The sequence below is a fragment of the Barbus barbus genome (genome assembly GCF_936440315.1).
Source record: "Barbus barbus genome assembly, chromosome: 17".
Classification (NCBI taxonomy): domain Eukaryota; kingdom Metazoa; phylum Chordata; class Actinopteri; order Cypriniformes; family Cyprinidae; genus Barbus; species Barbus barbus.
Genome location: NC_136745.1, coordinates 16,898,639 through 16,914,269, shown reverse-complemented (window position 1 = coordinate 16,914,269; position 15,631 = coordinate 16,898,639). Strand labels below are relative to the sequence as shown.

Genomic DNA, 15,631 nt, shown 5'->3' with positions numbered 1-15,631 from the left:
AAATCTTATCTCTCCTAGAGGGCGTTCTCGTCATGCCCAAGCCCTGCGTCCCAATGTGCGTACTATCTGCCCTAAATAGTACTGAAAATCAGTAATATTGAATTTAGGATGGGCACGTTGGGACTCAGGCCAAGAATTTTTCAAGGATTTTATCTGATTTGCTCTATCTAACCCACTGTAGGTTTAGAGGTGGGGTTTTGGATGAGCCTACAATTTTTTTATTTTTTTATTTTTTTAGCAAATTGGGTAAAGCTGTTGAAACACGTTTTAAACTGCCACTGATTTGCGAAACATTTTGGTTTTAAAGAGACCTGAGCATACTCAAAACGGCCACAATGTGCTTCTTCTGAGATCCTACTCGAATGATATTTGAAGGCTTCAGTGCATTAAAAAAGAAGAACTATTAGTTCAGATAAAAGATTTGTTCAAACCAACCGATTCGTTCACTTAAATGATTCATTCAAAACAAACGCCGCTTACTATGAAGTATGAACTTCTTCAGCGTGGATAAGTTGTCCCTCACGCCTCACTCTGATTCTCTGACTAGTGATCTCTGGGTTGTTCGCTATGCTCTGAGGTGAACTATCGCAGCACGGATTACAGTTGCCTTTCTCTTTAATTCAGCTGGATACTTTGCGGAGCCCCCACAAAATGTTGGAGGGCGGGCCGCGCAGCAGCAGCAGTGCAGTGAGTTGTCAAAAATCTGACGCTGAGGGTCCAGAACGCCCACTACGGTAAATTGATGCGAAGTTTGACTCGCCAGGGATTGTTGTTATAAACGTTGAGATTGTCCTTTTGATAATGCAGCACTTTGTCTCACTGCAACTTCGGGCGGCGGACAGGCGCAAGGGCGCGGGCAGTGCATAGTTATCCAGTGCGCAAGTGTCATTCTGCTAGATTATCCCAAACAACTGCGTCTCCAACCGCAGCGGGATGCCTCTGATCAGCCTGGACGACGACGAGCAGAGATGGGTCCCGACGCACGTCAACGTGACCGTCCTTCGCGCGAAGGGACTGCGGACGAAGGGCAAGCAAGGCAGCCGCTACGTTTACACCATCATCCAGGTCGGCAAGGAGAAGTACACCACCGGCCTGGTGGAGAAGGCTGAGGAGCCGCAGTGGAGTGAGGAGTGCTCCTTTGAGCTGCTGCCTGGGCTGCTGGAGGCGGGTGGGGTGAGCTGCAACCTAGTGCTCACAGTCATGCATCGCGTGCTGATCGGGCTCGACGTGTTTCTCGGTCAAGCTGTTATTCCCCTCAACAAAGTTTTTCAGGATGGAATGTGTCCCAGAAATGAGTGAGTATTGCAGTTAATAATAGGATCATTTATAGGCCTCTTGGTCGAGCCTCCTCCATGACACAGTGATGGCATTGTAGTAATTTTACTACATTTTATTGTAGTAAAAGTTTAGTTACCGTGTTTTTTTGGTATATTGATTACCATATATATAACCACAGTTTTACTACAAATACCATGGTTAGTGTAGCAAAAACATGGTTAATTTGTGGTTATCATGGTTTAACTAAAGTAGCCATGGTTTAATTTGTAGTAAATCTGATACTTAAAACATGAATAAAAAACACATTAAAAATGTATTTAAAAATAAAAAAATATTAAAACTATAGTAGTATCTCAATGATACTGAAAACACTGATTATAGGGTACGTGTAAAAGAAAAAAATAAATCCATGGCATTTTTAGTCTTGTTTCACCACTTCTCCTTATTCCCAATAGTGAGTGTAAAAAAGTATAGCCTTAAGATACAGGATCTATCTTTATGTTTTTGAATGTATTTTTAAAGAACAGCTTTCCTGTCCTGGGATATTTGACACAGGCATGCCAAAACCTTGAGCCTGTGATTTTGGGTGGAAGAATTTCTTTGCATCCAGTTCACAGTTGGACAGACATTCCCATTCGCAACATAACAGAACTGCAGGAAGATTCTTTGGCCAGCCACCAAAACTTAACCTAAATTACTGATGTCACATGCAATATTAAAGAAATGCATGGTGGTCGAAGCCACACAAGCAATCTATGGGAAGTGCAAAGCCAACACTGTTTTGAATACCAGAGTAATGGGATATGTTTTCGCAGACACAACAACAGCAACATACTTGGAGGGGCATGCTGCATCTAGTCCTCATCAGTGTGCTTGCGTAGCGCTGGCGCAGAGTCATGCCTTCACACAGAGCTGTACCAGCATGTGTCAGAGTGGTCACAGAGTCTGCACTGAACTCAACAAACACGCATTTCACTGCACTCCAAAAGACGTAGCCTTCCTGGAATCTTGTCTGGGGGTTTTTTGGGGGGGGGGGGGGTCATTCTTCATTTTTATTTGAATATCACACACTTGTTTAAAAGCTTGCACATCTAATAGATGAAATTCAACTATACATCTAGCGGTGCCGTCATTAGGAGGAGTAAATAATTTGTCATGGGAGGGGAGGAAGAGATGAGGTAGGTGGGGCCTCTTGGCTGAAACCTCTATAAACAAGTGAGGGAGGAAGTCAGTGAGCCATGCTGAGCAACAATAACATTATTTTCATTTTTCATATGCTTTCTTTTTTTCTCACGTCCACAATTCAACTCTTAAATTCACATATTGCTCAACTAACAAAATTGATTTAAAGACTGTTAAGATGTTAATAAGTGCCTAATGTGAAAGTTTATGATGATAACTTCATTTAGATATTAATTAGTATATTTGTTTCTTATTGGTGTAAGCATGTTACTGGTTTTAAAAATCCCAAATCTGCCAAAGTGTTTCAAGAATATCTAAATAAATTTAGATTTAAAGGGAGCCCCGGGATCACTATTTTTATTTAAATTAATACTAATTATTGATGTATATAAAAACAATCTAATTGCAATCTGAATACAAATGTCAAAAATCACACAAATACAAGATGTAAACTGCAATTATATTATCCTCTTCTTAATAACTTAATTTTTATTTTTTTGGAAGAACATACGATTCTTGAAATGTCTGGAATTACAAAATTAATTGTGGTTACTTATTTTACTGTATCAATTATTAATATCAATATATTAATCAATTTGTTAATTTAAGCTTTAAACCAAGCAGCTTTGTCATAATTATGGTAGAAATACTGAGAATATCTTAGCCTTTATGGGGTCCTTCAAATTTTGTGTCGGACAATGAGGAATCTTGGAGTTAAAAGGTTGAGAACCACTAAACTACAATGCACCTTAGCAATGGCATAGCAACCATCTTGAACACCATAAAGCAGTAGTGTGGTGGGAGAATCAGTCTAGTAACTGCATAACAAATGATTTTGTCAAGTTAACATTCAGTGTTTATCTTGACAAACTTTCATTTTCTAGTTAAAGTTTGCACAGTATGCCTCTCGGCGCTTCAGGTCATGTGGAGAGACGAATATGGAGAAATGTCCGTCTCTGCAGTCTGCACACACTATTCTGAATTATCACATGTCGTTGTAGGCGTGAGGCTGTTCTGCACATCTGGCTTTAATTGAGCTCAGAGTTGCACCTCTCTCGCCTTCTCTTTCTCTCTCTTCTGCGTCTCCCATTGTAAGCCGTTTGTCTTGGCTCTCTGCACGTGTGCGCACATGAAGGTGCTCTCTGCTCTACCGGAAATGGAGGAAATGGTTTCACCACTGGTTCTGTGTGAGACAAAGGGACGGCACCATGCTAAAGCAGTAACATTCGTTCAAGAGGCCCCCTCTGCAGTATAGGTCATACACGCTTGCTTCAGTGTGGAGCAGGAAATTGTAAGCCAGTGTTATAAAAGATTAGGCAGACAGTGAGAGCATAATTTTATAAGTGTGAAAATTTCATCCTAAAATCAAAAGACAAAAAACGTATTTACAATTGAAGGAAGTCTCTCGTGCTCATCCAGGCTGCATTTATTTGATGCAGTAAAGACGGTAATATTGTGAAATATTATTACAATTTAACTGTTTCTATTGAAATAATACAAAAATGTAATTTATGCCATGGTGTTCAAGAAACGTTTCTTATTATTATCAATGTTCAAAACATTTTTGGTGTTTAAGATTTTTGTGGAAACTGTTTTTTTTTTTTTTTTTTTTTTTTTTTTTTTAAATTCAGGATACTTCGATGAATAGAGAGTTCAAAAGAAAATCTTTTGTAATATTGTAAATCTTTTAATGTCATTTTTGGTCAATTTAATGCATCCTGAATAAAAGTAGAAATGTCTTTCAAAAATGTATATCAAAACTTTTGAAGGGTACTGCTACTGGATACTTTGTTTAAAGAAAACTAGGATCATTAAAATAATTCATAATTTATGTTTTGATAACTATTAAAAGATATTGATGTTCTGAAAGTAAGGATGCACCATTCTGGCCTAATGTTTAATTATTACAATTCTATAATATTTTATCTAAATTAAAACCCTAAAGACTTAAATCAGTCATTTTAAATACTTCAAGTGAATTTATTTATTACAGCATTATACTGTACAGTGAAAAATTGTCATATATATTTGCTAAGGATTACTTTAAGCTTTTAAAAAATAACTTTGAGTGATTAATATAAACTGACATTTTTTCTTTCTATGATTAAGGTGGCTCAAGCTGCACTCCAAGGCTGGTCGGAAGGAGAAGGAGCGGGGTGAGCTGCAGGTCACCGTTCAGTTCACCCGCAACAACATGACCGCTAGCATGTACGATCTGACCATAAAGGACAAGCCCCGTTCTGCATTTGGAAAGCTGAAGGACCGTGTCACGGGAAAAAAGAGAGGAGACGTGGAGTCCTCCTCTGCCATTTTACCTGGCCGCTATGCCGCCCTATCAGGGTCTGTAGGTCCTCCCTTTGCAGGAGACGGTGGACCAGATGAGCCGGGCGAGGAAGATGGGGTCAATGTACACCGGAGCAAGGTGAAAGACTTCTTCCTTAAGGGGAAACTTCGCAAGAATTCAGACACACAGTCATGTTCATCATTGGCGTCGGATGGTAGCATGGCATCCTCCGCCGGGGATCCATTCATCTCGGTAGAGCTGTCCAGAACACCCATCTACACCAGCAGAGTGATGGAGCCCTTCAGAATGGACACTGAAGGTGGGATAAAAGGTCAGTTGTGGGCTCCATATGATAGTGTATGACAACCCTCGTGTTGTTCTAAACTGGTATGAGTTTCTTTATTCTGTGAATCATATTCAAAGGTATTTTTAAAAATGTTTCAACAGTTTTTGTGCATACAATTAAAGTCATTGGGGTCCAAAACAACATTGGACCCTTTGACTTTTGACATTGTGTGGACTAAAAAACCCTGAGACATTTTTCTAAATGTCTTCGGTTGTGTTTCACAGATGAAAGAATATCAAACTTGTTTGGAATGACATGAGGGTGAGTGAGTGACTAAAGATTTCAAGTCTTTAAAATCTCTCCTCATGTATGGTTTGGGCCATACTGATCTTTGTCTGTACCCTTTCTCTCTCTTCTCTCTGTGACCTCTGTCTTTAAAGTGATGACTCACAAGCGTGCACACAGTGATGAAGCCAATAAGATCACATGTGTTCCTCATCCCAGCCCTGCTGTGGAAAACCTAAAAGGCCAAAGTATGCCGCTGTCCAAATCAACCCTCTGCATCAACGGTAGCCATATCTACTCAGCTGAGCCTGTCAGCCCCAAGAGTCCAAGCACCATCCCGGCCAGGCGCTCCCTGCTGGAGAAATGTGCACCCCTTTCTCGCTCTCTCCAGAATCTGACCCGACGTGGTGAAGACTCGCAGAAGAGCGATGGGAGGCGTTGGTCTATTGAAAAGAGCAAGAAGGAGGACAGTGAGGCAGATGGGGCTCAGAGTCAGACCCAAGGAGCCGCCACCTCAGAGGGGAAGCCAGTGCAGGCTGCTGGACTGGTGGAAGTGGTGGATAAAGGAAAAAAGCTGAGGAAAACTCTGTTTTCTAGCGGGCGAAGTGACTCTCTCCCAGCCAAGCCGGAACAGAGCCAGGTTTCTGCTCCTCTTGAGGACAGACGCAAAGGATGGTTTGGCTCCGGTGACTCCCAGATCAAGCCAAGGTGAGTGAAGGCCAAGCAAGGCTACTAGGTTTTATGTTACAGTACAAAAGATGTCTGCCTTTGCTTATGAATCAGTATCATCAATAGTAGTTCCCCATGATCTGTATATTTATTGCCAGATATTCTTCTAAAGAAATACTTTGTTTTTAAGTGAATGGCTTTGAATGTCAGCCTGCACTTTGTTCCTCAGTGAAAAAGGAGTGTTTGAATTTGCTGATGCAACAGTTACTGCTGCAGCTTTTTATATCTCAGTCCTTTATATTGCTCTTGATATGCAGAACATAGATCAAGAGATTTATGGTAATGTGTGCGTTTTCATAAAAATTGTTTGTCAAGTTCCACTAATTTGTTGAAGCATTCAAAAACATCAGCTATTTTTATAAGAAATGTCCACGTACAATTGATTAAATTGATTGATTTATGTACTTTATTATTATTTCACATTTCAGTAATTCATTTAATTTTTTTTCCATTCATCAGCATGATTTGTTTTTGACACATTCAGCCATTTATTATAGTTAGGAGTGGGCGATATGACATCTTTATTAGTAGTTTTGTCATGATAACAATTGGTCACAAATTGATGTAGTTATTTTTTTGCTTAATTAGTTTGCTATAATAAAACTTTAGATGACATTGAAATTTTACAATTACACATTATGCACAATACTTGCTTAACTAATAAAAATATGTTCTCAAGCTTAGTGGAAACAAGTAAACAACTAACTACAATAAAACAAAGAAAAAAGGAAATTTAAGTTGCCTTTTTAAGTATGTCTTTCTTACACGGGCAAGAAATACTATAGAAATTGAATAAAGCAATCAAATGTACAATAAAACAGCGCACAATCGTCATTGTATCAATTAAATATGCAGGGATTATTATTAAAGCTACAAAAGTAGTTCATTAAAGATCAGTGAGTGCTTTCTCTTGTCTTGTTTTTTTCCCATTGTTTGATTAAAAGACATTAAATGACACAGACAGCAGGTATATTATGCTGCTGTCACTTTAGGACCTTAAACGGATACATCATACAATATATTGATACACATCCCATTTTCTCCCAACTGTCTATATTCACTAAAAACATCACCATCTGCGTTGATGGGATTAAACCGGTATTGCCAAGACTGGCATCGTCTCATAACTTTTTGAATTTTTGACAATTTAAGCAAAATAAACCATGAAAAAGAATGTAATTCAGTACTCATGCTGTGTGAAATGGGGAAACAAAACTGAATTCTTTCATGTCTTATGTCTTATTGTGCTCAAATGTTTTAAAATTGCTTGAAAGTTTAAACTGGCAAGCCTTAAAATGCATGCAAATGCGAAACTTTTTAAAAGCAACACAACATCAAAATGTCACTTTAGCATAAACACACTAGAGATGATGATCCGAGATTTATACCATTTGTTAAATTTGTACCTGTTTATCATGTTTCCAGGTATATCGGCCACCCCTAGTTAGTTTATAGGCTGACAGGAAATGTCTTTTCTCCCCTTTTGTTCCTGTTAAGCTATTTATGTAGGAACAGTGTGCAAGCTGGTCAAAACATGCCAGGCACTTTCGATCAAAACATGAACAAATTTGAATCCAAAGACAGTTTTTCTTCTATTAAGAGGTGTCTCTGTAATGGCAAAGAACTGTCTCTCTCCCCTCCCCACTCATAGTTAGATTTTATGGCCCATTGCACACTATGACTAAGAGGACTACTTGTGCCTTCCCTCCACAGGCTGGGAGTCTCTCCTAAGGTAGAGAGCAGCTCACACACCCCCTGTCAGATCCCTTGCTCCCCCAGTCAACCCCCATGCTCTCTTCCCCTCGGTTGCACTACTGGCTCAGTGTCTCCCCCTAGTGGCAATCACACCAACCCATTCACCCACTCTTCCCCAACACCCCCTTCCATCTCTCCCTCCAACCCTTTCCTCACACGACTACAGCAAAACCCATTTTTTGAGGATCTTATAGCCGAGGAAGCACTAAAGTCTCCGACTGCTGGCTACTGTTCTCTTAATTCCAGTCTTTATCATTATCCAGTCGGATGCAATCCCCTCCGTAATGGGGATTGCAAAATGTATGCTTTAAAACGGGAAAGACCCAGAAGTATGTCCAGACAGAGATCTCTTCCGGCTATTATGCCTGAGACACCAGATCGAAACTCAAACACTAATCCAAACCACTCTCTGTCCGAGAGGGCTGGGGAATGGGATGATTTTGAAGCATTTGCCACCAGTCGGCTCAAATCGCCAAGTGGGACTCCAACGAGACCTCCATCGGCACCGTTTCTCTCACAGGTACCAAATACAAACCAGTGTGTAAACAACAAAGAGAACATTGGTTTAAGGGTCGATGAAGTTGACATGGGTGTTTCAAGGCCATGGGATCTGCCTTCTCTACCACTGTGTAGACCCATGAGGACCCAAGGGATCACCACGGACAGCTGGTTGGATAGAGCCCAGGAGCTGGCTGTGCAGAAAGAGGCCTGCTTCCTTTCCCAGACTGACTTCGCCTCCCTTCAGCATGTAAGAGATGGAGACGTGAAGAGGAACGCTCAGATTTTATGTTCCGATAAAGAGTTGCACCATAATTCTTCAGTAGGGTGTAACAAGATGGATGTAGATTTGCACAGCAGTATCAGACTGAACGAATTCATGGATGGGGAAGCAAGGGGTCATGATTTCGCCACAAACAACAATGCTAACGGCTCACCAAATGGTTTCGGTGAAGATGCACTCGGAAGTTCTGAATGCGAGTACATGGTTCCTGAAACTCTGTGTTTCCCATCTGACTGGGAAACCACAGTGACTGAATCGCTTTGCAGTTCACCTCAGACTCAACCGAAACACGATTCAGAATTGTCCTGTGAAATAAACGTCTCCAATGAACAACAATGCAAGACTAATACTGATGCCGTGGGTTTGTTGACCCTCTCACCTAGAGATTCGAACAACAATACAGAAAGTACCTCAGAGTTTGCTTTTATTGATTCTGGAAGTTCACCGTCTGAGTTGCAACCACCTTTTGAAATTAATAAAGATGGTATTAAATCATCCAGAGATTGTTCAAATTTGCACTCGAATGGTTCCTCGCTTCCCAGATGCTCCCCAGGATTACCAGAGGATATATTGTGCAGAATGGCATCAGAGTTGGGGAGGTTTTCACCAAAAAGCACACATAATAATATCAAATCACATTTGTGTGACTCACAAAACCATAATCATTGCTCGTCACCTTTTGAGAGATCTTGTGAAGAACTGGGAGGACAGAAAGTCGACGCTTGTGAACACCAAAACACTGCTTCAGACCTTAACTGTGAGTCTCACGACATGGCTGACGTTCTCCTCAACAAAGAGATTGCTGTGATCACTCAAACATGCTCAAGCAAAGACACCACTGTGACAATGCAAATCAAACAAGAGGTAGCAAAAGACAATGTCTTGCTCACTACACATAAGGAGCATAATAATTTAACAGAAGGTAACCTGAACTCTGAAGTCTGCTTCTCAAAGAACAACAAGGTCGTGGAATCTTGTTCAACGCTGGAGGAACAAATAAGTTTCAAGGACTTGCATGCTAGAGTAGCTCCAAGAAACTCCAGAAGCCCCTATAAAACAGAGGTCAGATCAGCCCGCATCAGACCACGCTCAACCACAGGCTCACCCAAAACCGTCTCTGGTGCCGATTCACTCCCAGGCTCTCCTCATCCTATGTCAGATCTCATTTTGCATGGTCCTTCCCCTTCACCCACCCCATTAGCTGCTACTAATTCCTGTCTCCACCCTGACCCTTCCCTTCCTGCGAACCCCCCAATCGAGTTGCCCAGCATGGGTTCCACATGCTCCTCCACCGCCCAGCCCCACGTTGACGCACCGCTCTCCCTCTCACCTGAGGAGACACAGCCAGCTAACGTCCTCCTGCCCCAAGAGGAGAGCAGGTGAGACCTCACTGCCTTTAAAAGCACACTCACCTCTGCTCTCACCTGAGAAATGACCTCATTCTCTCTCACAGGTGCACTAGACAGGCTCATAAATGCTCGCACATATGTTGGCTTAGAACAAACTTTGTTTTTGCACTCACAGCTTGCTATAATTCGGACTTTGACAAATGTGTAAATGCATTTTTCCGGCACCATCTCTTTATGTTTCCTCCTGGTTTGCTCATGCTGCATTACTTTTAGTTCTTTCATTTTTCATCTTTGTTTTCTGTTGCTTCTATCAGCCTTCATTCTGTTTTGGCAGCAACACACATTCCTTTGTAGAGGTAACTAAAGTTAGATGACAGTTGTACTGTATGCATCTAGTGTTCATGACAGGTTTGATGTGAGATGTTGACTGGATCATCATGAGGGGTGACTGACCATGTTTCTTAGAACCTAAAGAGACAAAAATCATAAAGATGCTTCTCAAAGTGCTTATAGACAGTATTGATATTAAATAGCTTGAGACTTGAGGAATAAAAAACTTTTTGAAGTGTCGTCTTCAATTAAATTTTTATGTATCAGAAGGACTTCAGTTTAATATGTTTGTGATTTCAGTACTTCAGCTTTTTCTTTTTTGTTATATTTTCCATCTAATATTTACAGTTATTTCACCATATTTCAATTAATGAAAACAATGTTTTAATTATAAGTTTAACTTTTAGTTAATATTAACAACACTGCTAAGAGAAGATCTCCAAATAAGTTTTTTGCTTAAATGAAAGATGACTAAGGACTGAGTCTCTTGAGAGAAGAAGCAATAAAGAGTGATAAAATATTGTTTTTTCATTACTTTTATCCATTGCTTCCTCAACTGTGCTCTATTGCTTTTGCTATACTAACTCATCAGGATGTTAATAAACATGAGACCCAAAAAATGGCTTAAAGAAAAAGTAAAAGATGCTTACACAGTACCAGTTAAACCATGATGAAAGGCCTAGGTCAAAGCAAATACTTAATTTATCTTCTTTTTGCACCGCTGTACAGCCCTCACCCAGTGAAGCCCTTGACCAACACGACTCTGCAGGGAGAGAAGAAACCTGAAAGCCGCTCAGTGCTGGAGAAACTCAAGTTCACCATCAACCCAGGACGATCTGCACCACCAACCACTGCTGAGGATGAGAACAACCAGGTACTGGAAGTTTAAAGCTGCTGTAAGCGATGTTTTTATCTAATAGCACTCCCTACTAAAATATAGGCTAGTATTTTATTCATACTAATAATTTCCTTCAATATAGCATTTTAACGTTACATTAAAATATTGAAATATTAAAAAAACACTTTTTTTTTCCACTAAAAAATTGGTCTTTATTCATAAGTAAATGATAGCCATTCTACAATGTAGTGGTCCGTGGAATCCAGAATTTTCTGCTTGTCAGTCATTTTAAAGGGATAGTTCACCCAAAAATGAAAATTCTGTCATTAATTACTCACCCTCATGTCGTTCCAAACCTCTAAGACCGTTCATCATCGGAACATAAATTATGATATTTTTGATGCATTCCGAGAGCTCTCTGACAGCAATGATCCTTACACGATCAAGGCTCAGAAATGCAGCAAGGAGATCGTTAAAATAATCCATGTGACATCAGTGGTTCAACTACAGTTTTACGAAGCTACGAGAATACTTTTTGTGCGCAAAGAAAACAAAAATAACGACTTTATTCAACAATTTATCTGCTCCGCGTCACCCTATAGCACCATTGTAGAGAGTATCCACTGAACGTAAACAACGTATGCTGTTCTGTGTAGGCAGCACCACGCGGAAATGTTGTGTTCGTTCAGATCAAAGCATAAACAACGTATCCCGCGTGGTGCTCCGGTTTGGAACGACATTAGGTTGAGTAATTAATGACAGAATTTTCATTTTTGGGTGAACTATGCCTTTAAACATAGGTCTAATTTAGGCTGATTAGTAAAATGCTAACATTTCACAACACCTATAAGGAGCTGGAAGACACGCTTTGACCCAGGTTCTGGAAAAGTGGAATCCGCAAACAGATTACACGCAGACACTGAAACAAGCATATTGATCTGAGAGGTTATTTAGGGTCTCATTAAAATGAAAATGGACTTGTGCTGATTGCACTAATAAAAATATTGAAAGAACGCACAAGTGATCAAAGATCAGCAGAAGCGTTTAATGAAGTAGTTTTGGTTCATCATTCTCTACATGACACAGTACTTCATTACTGTTCTTCTCATGACTGTACCTATTTCCTGTGCAGCTGGCTGTGATGGAGGCTCGGGCTCAGTACCAGAACATGACGAACATGGAGCTGATAGCCTTGCTGCTTCAGCAGGAAATGGACATCAAGAAGCAGCGGGCTGAAACTGAGGTGCAGGTGACGTTATTGGAGAAACGTGAGGCCGAACTGAAGAAGATGAAGGTTCAGGTCAGAGACCTGGAGGACTACATTGACAAGCTGCTGGTGCGCATCATGGAACAGACGCCGACTTTGTTGCAGGTACGCGCCAGACCAAAATGACTACAGTGAATGACCTGCTCCGTCCCGAGAACACCTCATATTAATCTAAAGCCATTTGTGATGCTCTATTAAGTTTCAAAACTGCCAGATTCACGTAGACACGATAAACTTAGCTTTGCATGCTTCTTACTGTATTTCCAAATCCACAATCATTGATAGCATACTCCTAGTCATGCTATGAGCACAAGGCAGTGGTTAAAAGTAAAAAAAAAAGTATGTATAATTAGATTTTGTTGATCACATGTAGATGTAAATATTCATAGAATCTACACACACGTCTTCTTTATAAATATTCTAATTTCCATAATAGGAAATAATTCTGGGATCTTGATGCATTCAGAATGCCAAAAGTTATAAAAATCCAAGTAAAAAAGCACTGCCTTTTATTAATTGACTTCTTTAAACTTTAACACTCATCTTTTCTCATAATTGGACATATTTGGAGCAAAATTATTAAATGACACTAAAAACAAAACCCCATAAATTTCTCAACTAAAGCTTCAAACTACTATTTGTAGTTTTAATACATGGTATTAAACATTAGTTTTAATACATGGTATTAAAACTAATGTTACATTGTTCAATATGAATCCAGAGATTTAAAAACAGTCATATTTAATACATAATATGTAGTCTAATACACCTTGTCAAAGTTGATGTAAAATACTGCTTTAAATAATATAATGTAAATAATAAAAAATAAATTCTTGATAGCTTTAAAAGCACCTTAATGCGCATTATGCAAAACCGTTGTGCTTGAGCCAGTCAGCTTTGCCTCATAGAGACTGCTGATATTAGTGCATGCTTACTTCCATCAAGCACTCGCACAAATGCAGAGATTGTCTCTGCAAACATGAAAGCTATGCAATACAACCCGCTAAGCTGTAGCTTGAATTCATATATGCTACACAAAATATATCCATGAAGCCTTAGCACTGCAGCATACTTAGATCACTGCTAAAGTAGCAAAATTAGTCTCATGCAAATGCCTAAGCTTTCTAAACCACAAAAACGATGGAAGATCTGTTTGTTTTACTGCATTGTAACCTCATCGTGTTAGAGTGGCTTTATGATTTTCTCTGATATTCATTCTGATTGTGTTTTATACCATTGTCTTTGTTCTGTTTTCAAAGATAAAGCTACATGACATTTGTTCATTATACAGTATTCACTGTTTTCTTGGTTGATGTTTCCTGATTTATTAGGCTGATGAAAATGACATTCTGTCACACAAGAACATCAGTTCTATGTCTCAGAATTGGACGTAAAGAAAGTACAGGGTTCCTGATTATTTTGTTGACTCAAGGCATCAATTATTTGTGTATCACCAACAATACATCCTGGAAAAAAAAGAATATAAAAAAAACTGTTATAAACGTATATAAAATGTTTTTTAGTTTGAGTTTTGGCATGTGTTGCAGGAAAGAACCATGTATCGCTGTGATTCTAGATTGTTGCTGATTCATTCTTTTATGTCTTTTAATCTCCATTTTGCAACGTGCCTCTGTGGATTTATTTACAACAGACACATTTGTATTTTTTTTGTTTTATTTATTGCTGATTATTTCAAACAGCTTCATTTTCAAAGTTATTTGAAAATAAAGTTCTAAAATCATTTGCAGTGTTTTTGTTTGAGTTCTTTACATAAATGACTTGTAGAAAGGCCTGTATGAGTTTATGAGGTTCCCACCAACATCAGCAATCACAGTAGTGATGTATTACCACGGGGTGGCACTACCACACTTACAAGAACTAATACGATTATTTATTGTACTTCAGTTGTGCTTGACCCACTTTGTGAACGTTAGACTAAATTGTAATAGTAACAAAATTTTGTATATTGCATAAAAACAGTCTATTGGTAAAAAGTACATAATGAATTATACATATATAATGTTACAGTCAGCTGATTCATAAGAGCAGCAAATTGTGCAGATGGGTTTCATGAAATATTAATGTTGAGGGAATCAAAGCTCAAACTGACAGTGTCTCTGCTTGCATTGTTTGGGCTCAGTGTCGAATGGCAATGACATTTTGCCTGTTTTATCATGAATATGCCACAGTAATGCAAATTTGATCTTTAACAATTCCTATAGGGATAGAGGAAACTCATTTTCATTCTTAGTTAATTATCTCTGGTGGAACAAACATTGTCCCAAAATATTCCCTAAATGTAGTTATGTCCTGACTATAGGCTTGATTGGCACAGTGTTAAAAGCTTATACTGTTTTAAGAGCAACAAAGGGAATATTTCCTCTACTAACATCACTCAACATTTATTTGCCTATGGTTATTTTTATTATTCATATATGATAGTTGATTGTGAATCATAAAAAACAATCACATCCTCTAAATTTGATGACTTAAGATTGACTATTTTTAAATTATTCAAGCGATATTTTTTTTGACTGCCTGGAAGATGTTTCTGCTCCTTTAGTGACCTTTTTTATTACATAATCCTCATATTTAGGACTGGGGGTGGAACACATTTGATATTTTAAGAATCATCCATTGAAAAATCCATCTGAATACCCCTCACAATATCTATGTGGTCACAGCTCTGATATAGGCCTATATATATATATATATATGCGCGCACTTGGATGATATTTGGAGTTAATTAATCAGATCTGAATGATTGATTTATTTTGTATCACATGCAGTGTGCCAAACCTTAGAGCTGGGGGTGGGAGGAAAAAATATTTTTAAAATCTTTTGCGTTCCCTCGCAAAACTTGAGAACGCAAAAGAATTGAAAAATATTTTTTCCTCCCACCCCGAATTTTTTTCACCCACCACGAAATCTTTCCACCACCATGAGCTCTTAGGGGCTCCGTACCAACCAACCACACTCTTATCTTAAATGCTGTCTCATGAATGATTAAAATTATTTGAGATATTACTCTTAGAATTAATTTATGATTGATTTGAACCATTCAAGATTTGTATAATGATCTAACAAAGGGAGATTTCAGAATCGGTCATTTAAATTTTTTTTATGGATGTGTGTTTTTATGGTTAAAAGGTCTAGGATATTTGGTACAAACCATGGTAATCCTTTAGATGCGAATTATTAAGTTGTCAGAAGTTAACAGATTTAAAAAATAAAAATAAAAACTTAGAAAAAACATTGTGATGTAAT

At 38.8% G+C, this 15,631-nt stretch overlaps 1 protein-coding gene across 2 annotated transcripts; it reads left to right on the top strand.

The window, feature by feature from the left end:
* The first annotated feature begins 458 nt into the window (after positions 1–458).
* On the top strand, positions 459–14,098 carry rab11fip5b (RAB11 family interacting protein 5b (class I)). 2 transcript variants are annotated; one of them, XM_079438348.1, is made up of 6 exons: positions 459–1,295; positions 4,570–5,075; positions 5,471–6,023; positions 10,989–11,133; positions 12,230–12,469; positions 13,696–14,098. In XM_079438348.1, exons 1-6 carry the CDS (start codon positions 934–936, stop codon positions 13,756–13,758), a joined length of 1,869 nt encoding a protein of 622 aa, XP_079294474.1. In that variant the 5' UTR covers positions 459–933; the 3' UTR covers positions 13,759–14,098. The 2 variants fall into 2 exon arrangements, with proteins under 2 accessions (XP_079294474.1, XP_079294473.1); XM_079438347.1 differs by lacking the exon at positions 13,696–14,098 and adding an exon at positions 7,758–9,959 and having other exon boundaries at positions 12,230–12,845.
* Positions 14,099–15,631: the final 1,533 nt, after the last annotated feature.

Bases quoted from the DNA above. Each gene is read 5' to 3' on its own strand.
- rab11fip5b (XM_079438347.1), top strand. From the start codon at position 934: ATGCCTCTGATCAGCCTGGACGACGACGAGCAGAGATGGGTCCCGACG. The intron at 5,076-5,470 runs GTCAGTTGTGGG...CTGTCTTTAAAG, and splicing joins CACTGAAGGTGGGATAAAAG to TGATGACTCACAAGCGTGCA. The intron at 9,960-10,988 runs GTGAGACCTCAC...ACCGCTGTACAG, and splicing joins CTGCCCCAAGAGGAGAGCAG to CCCTCACCCAGTGAAGCCCT.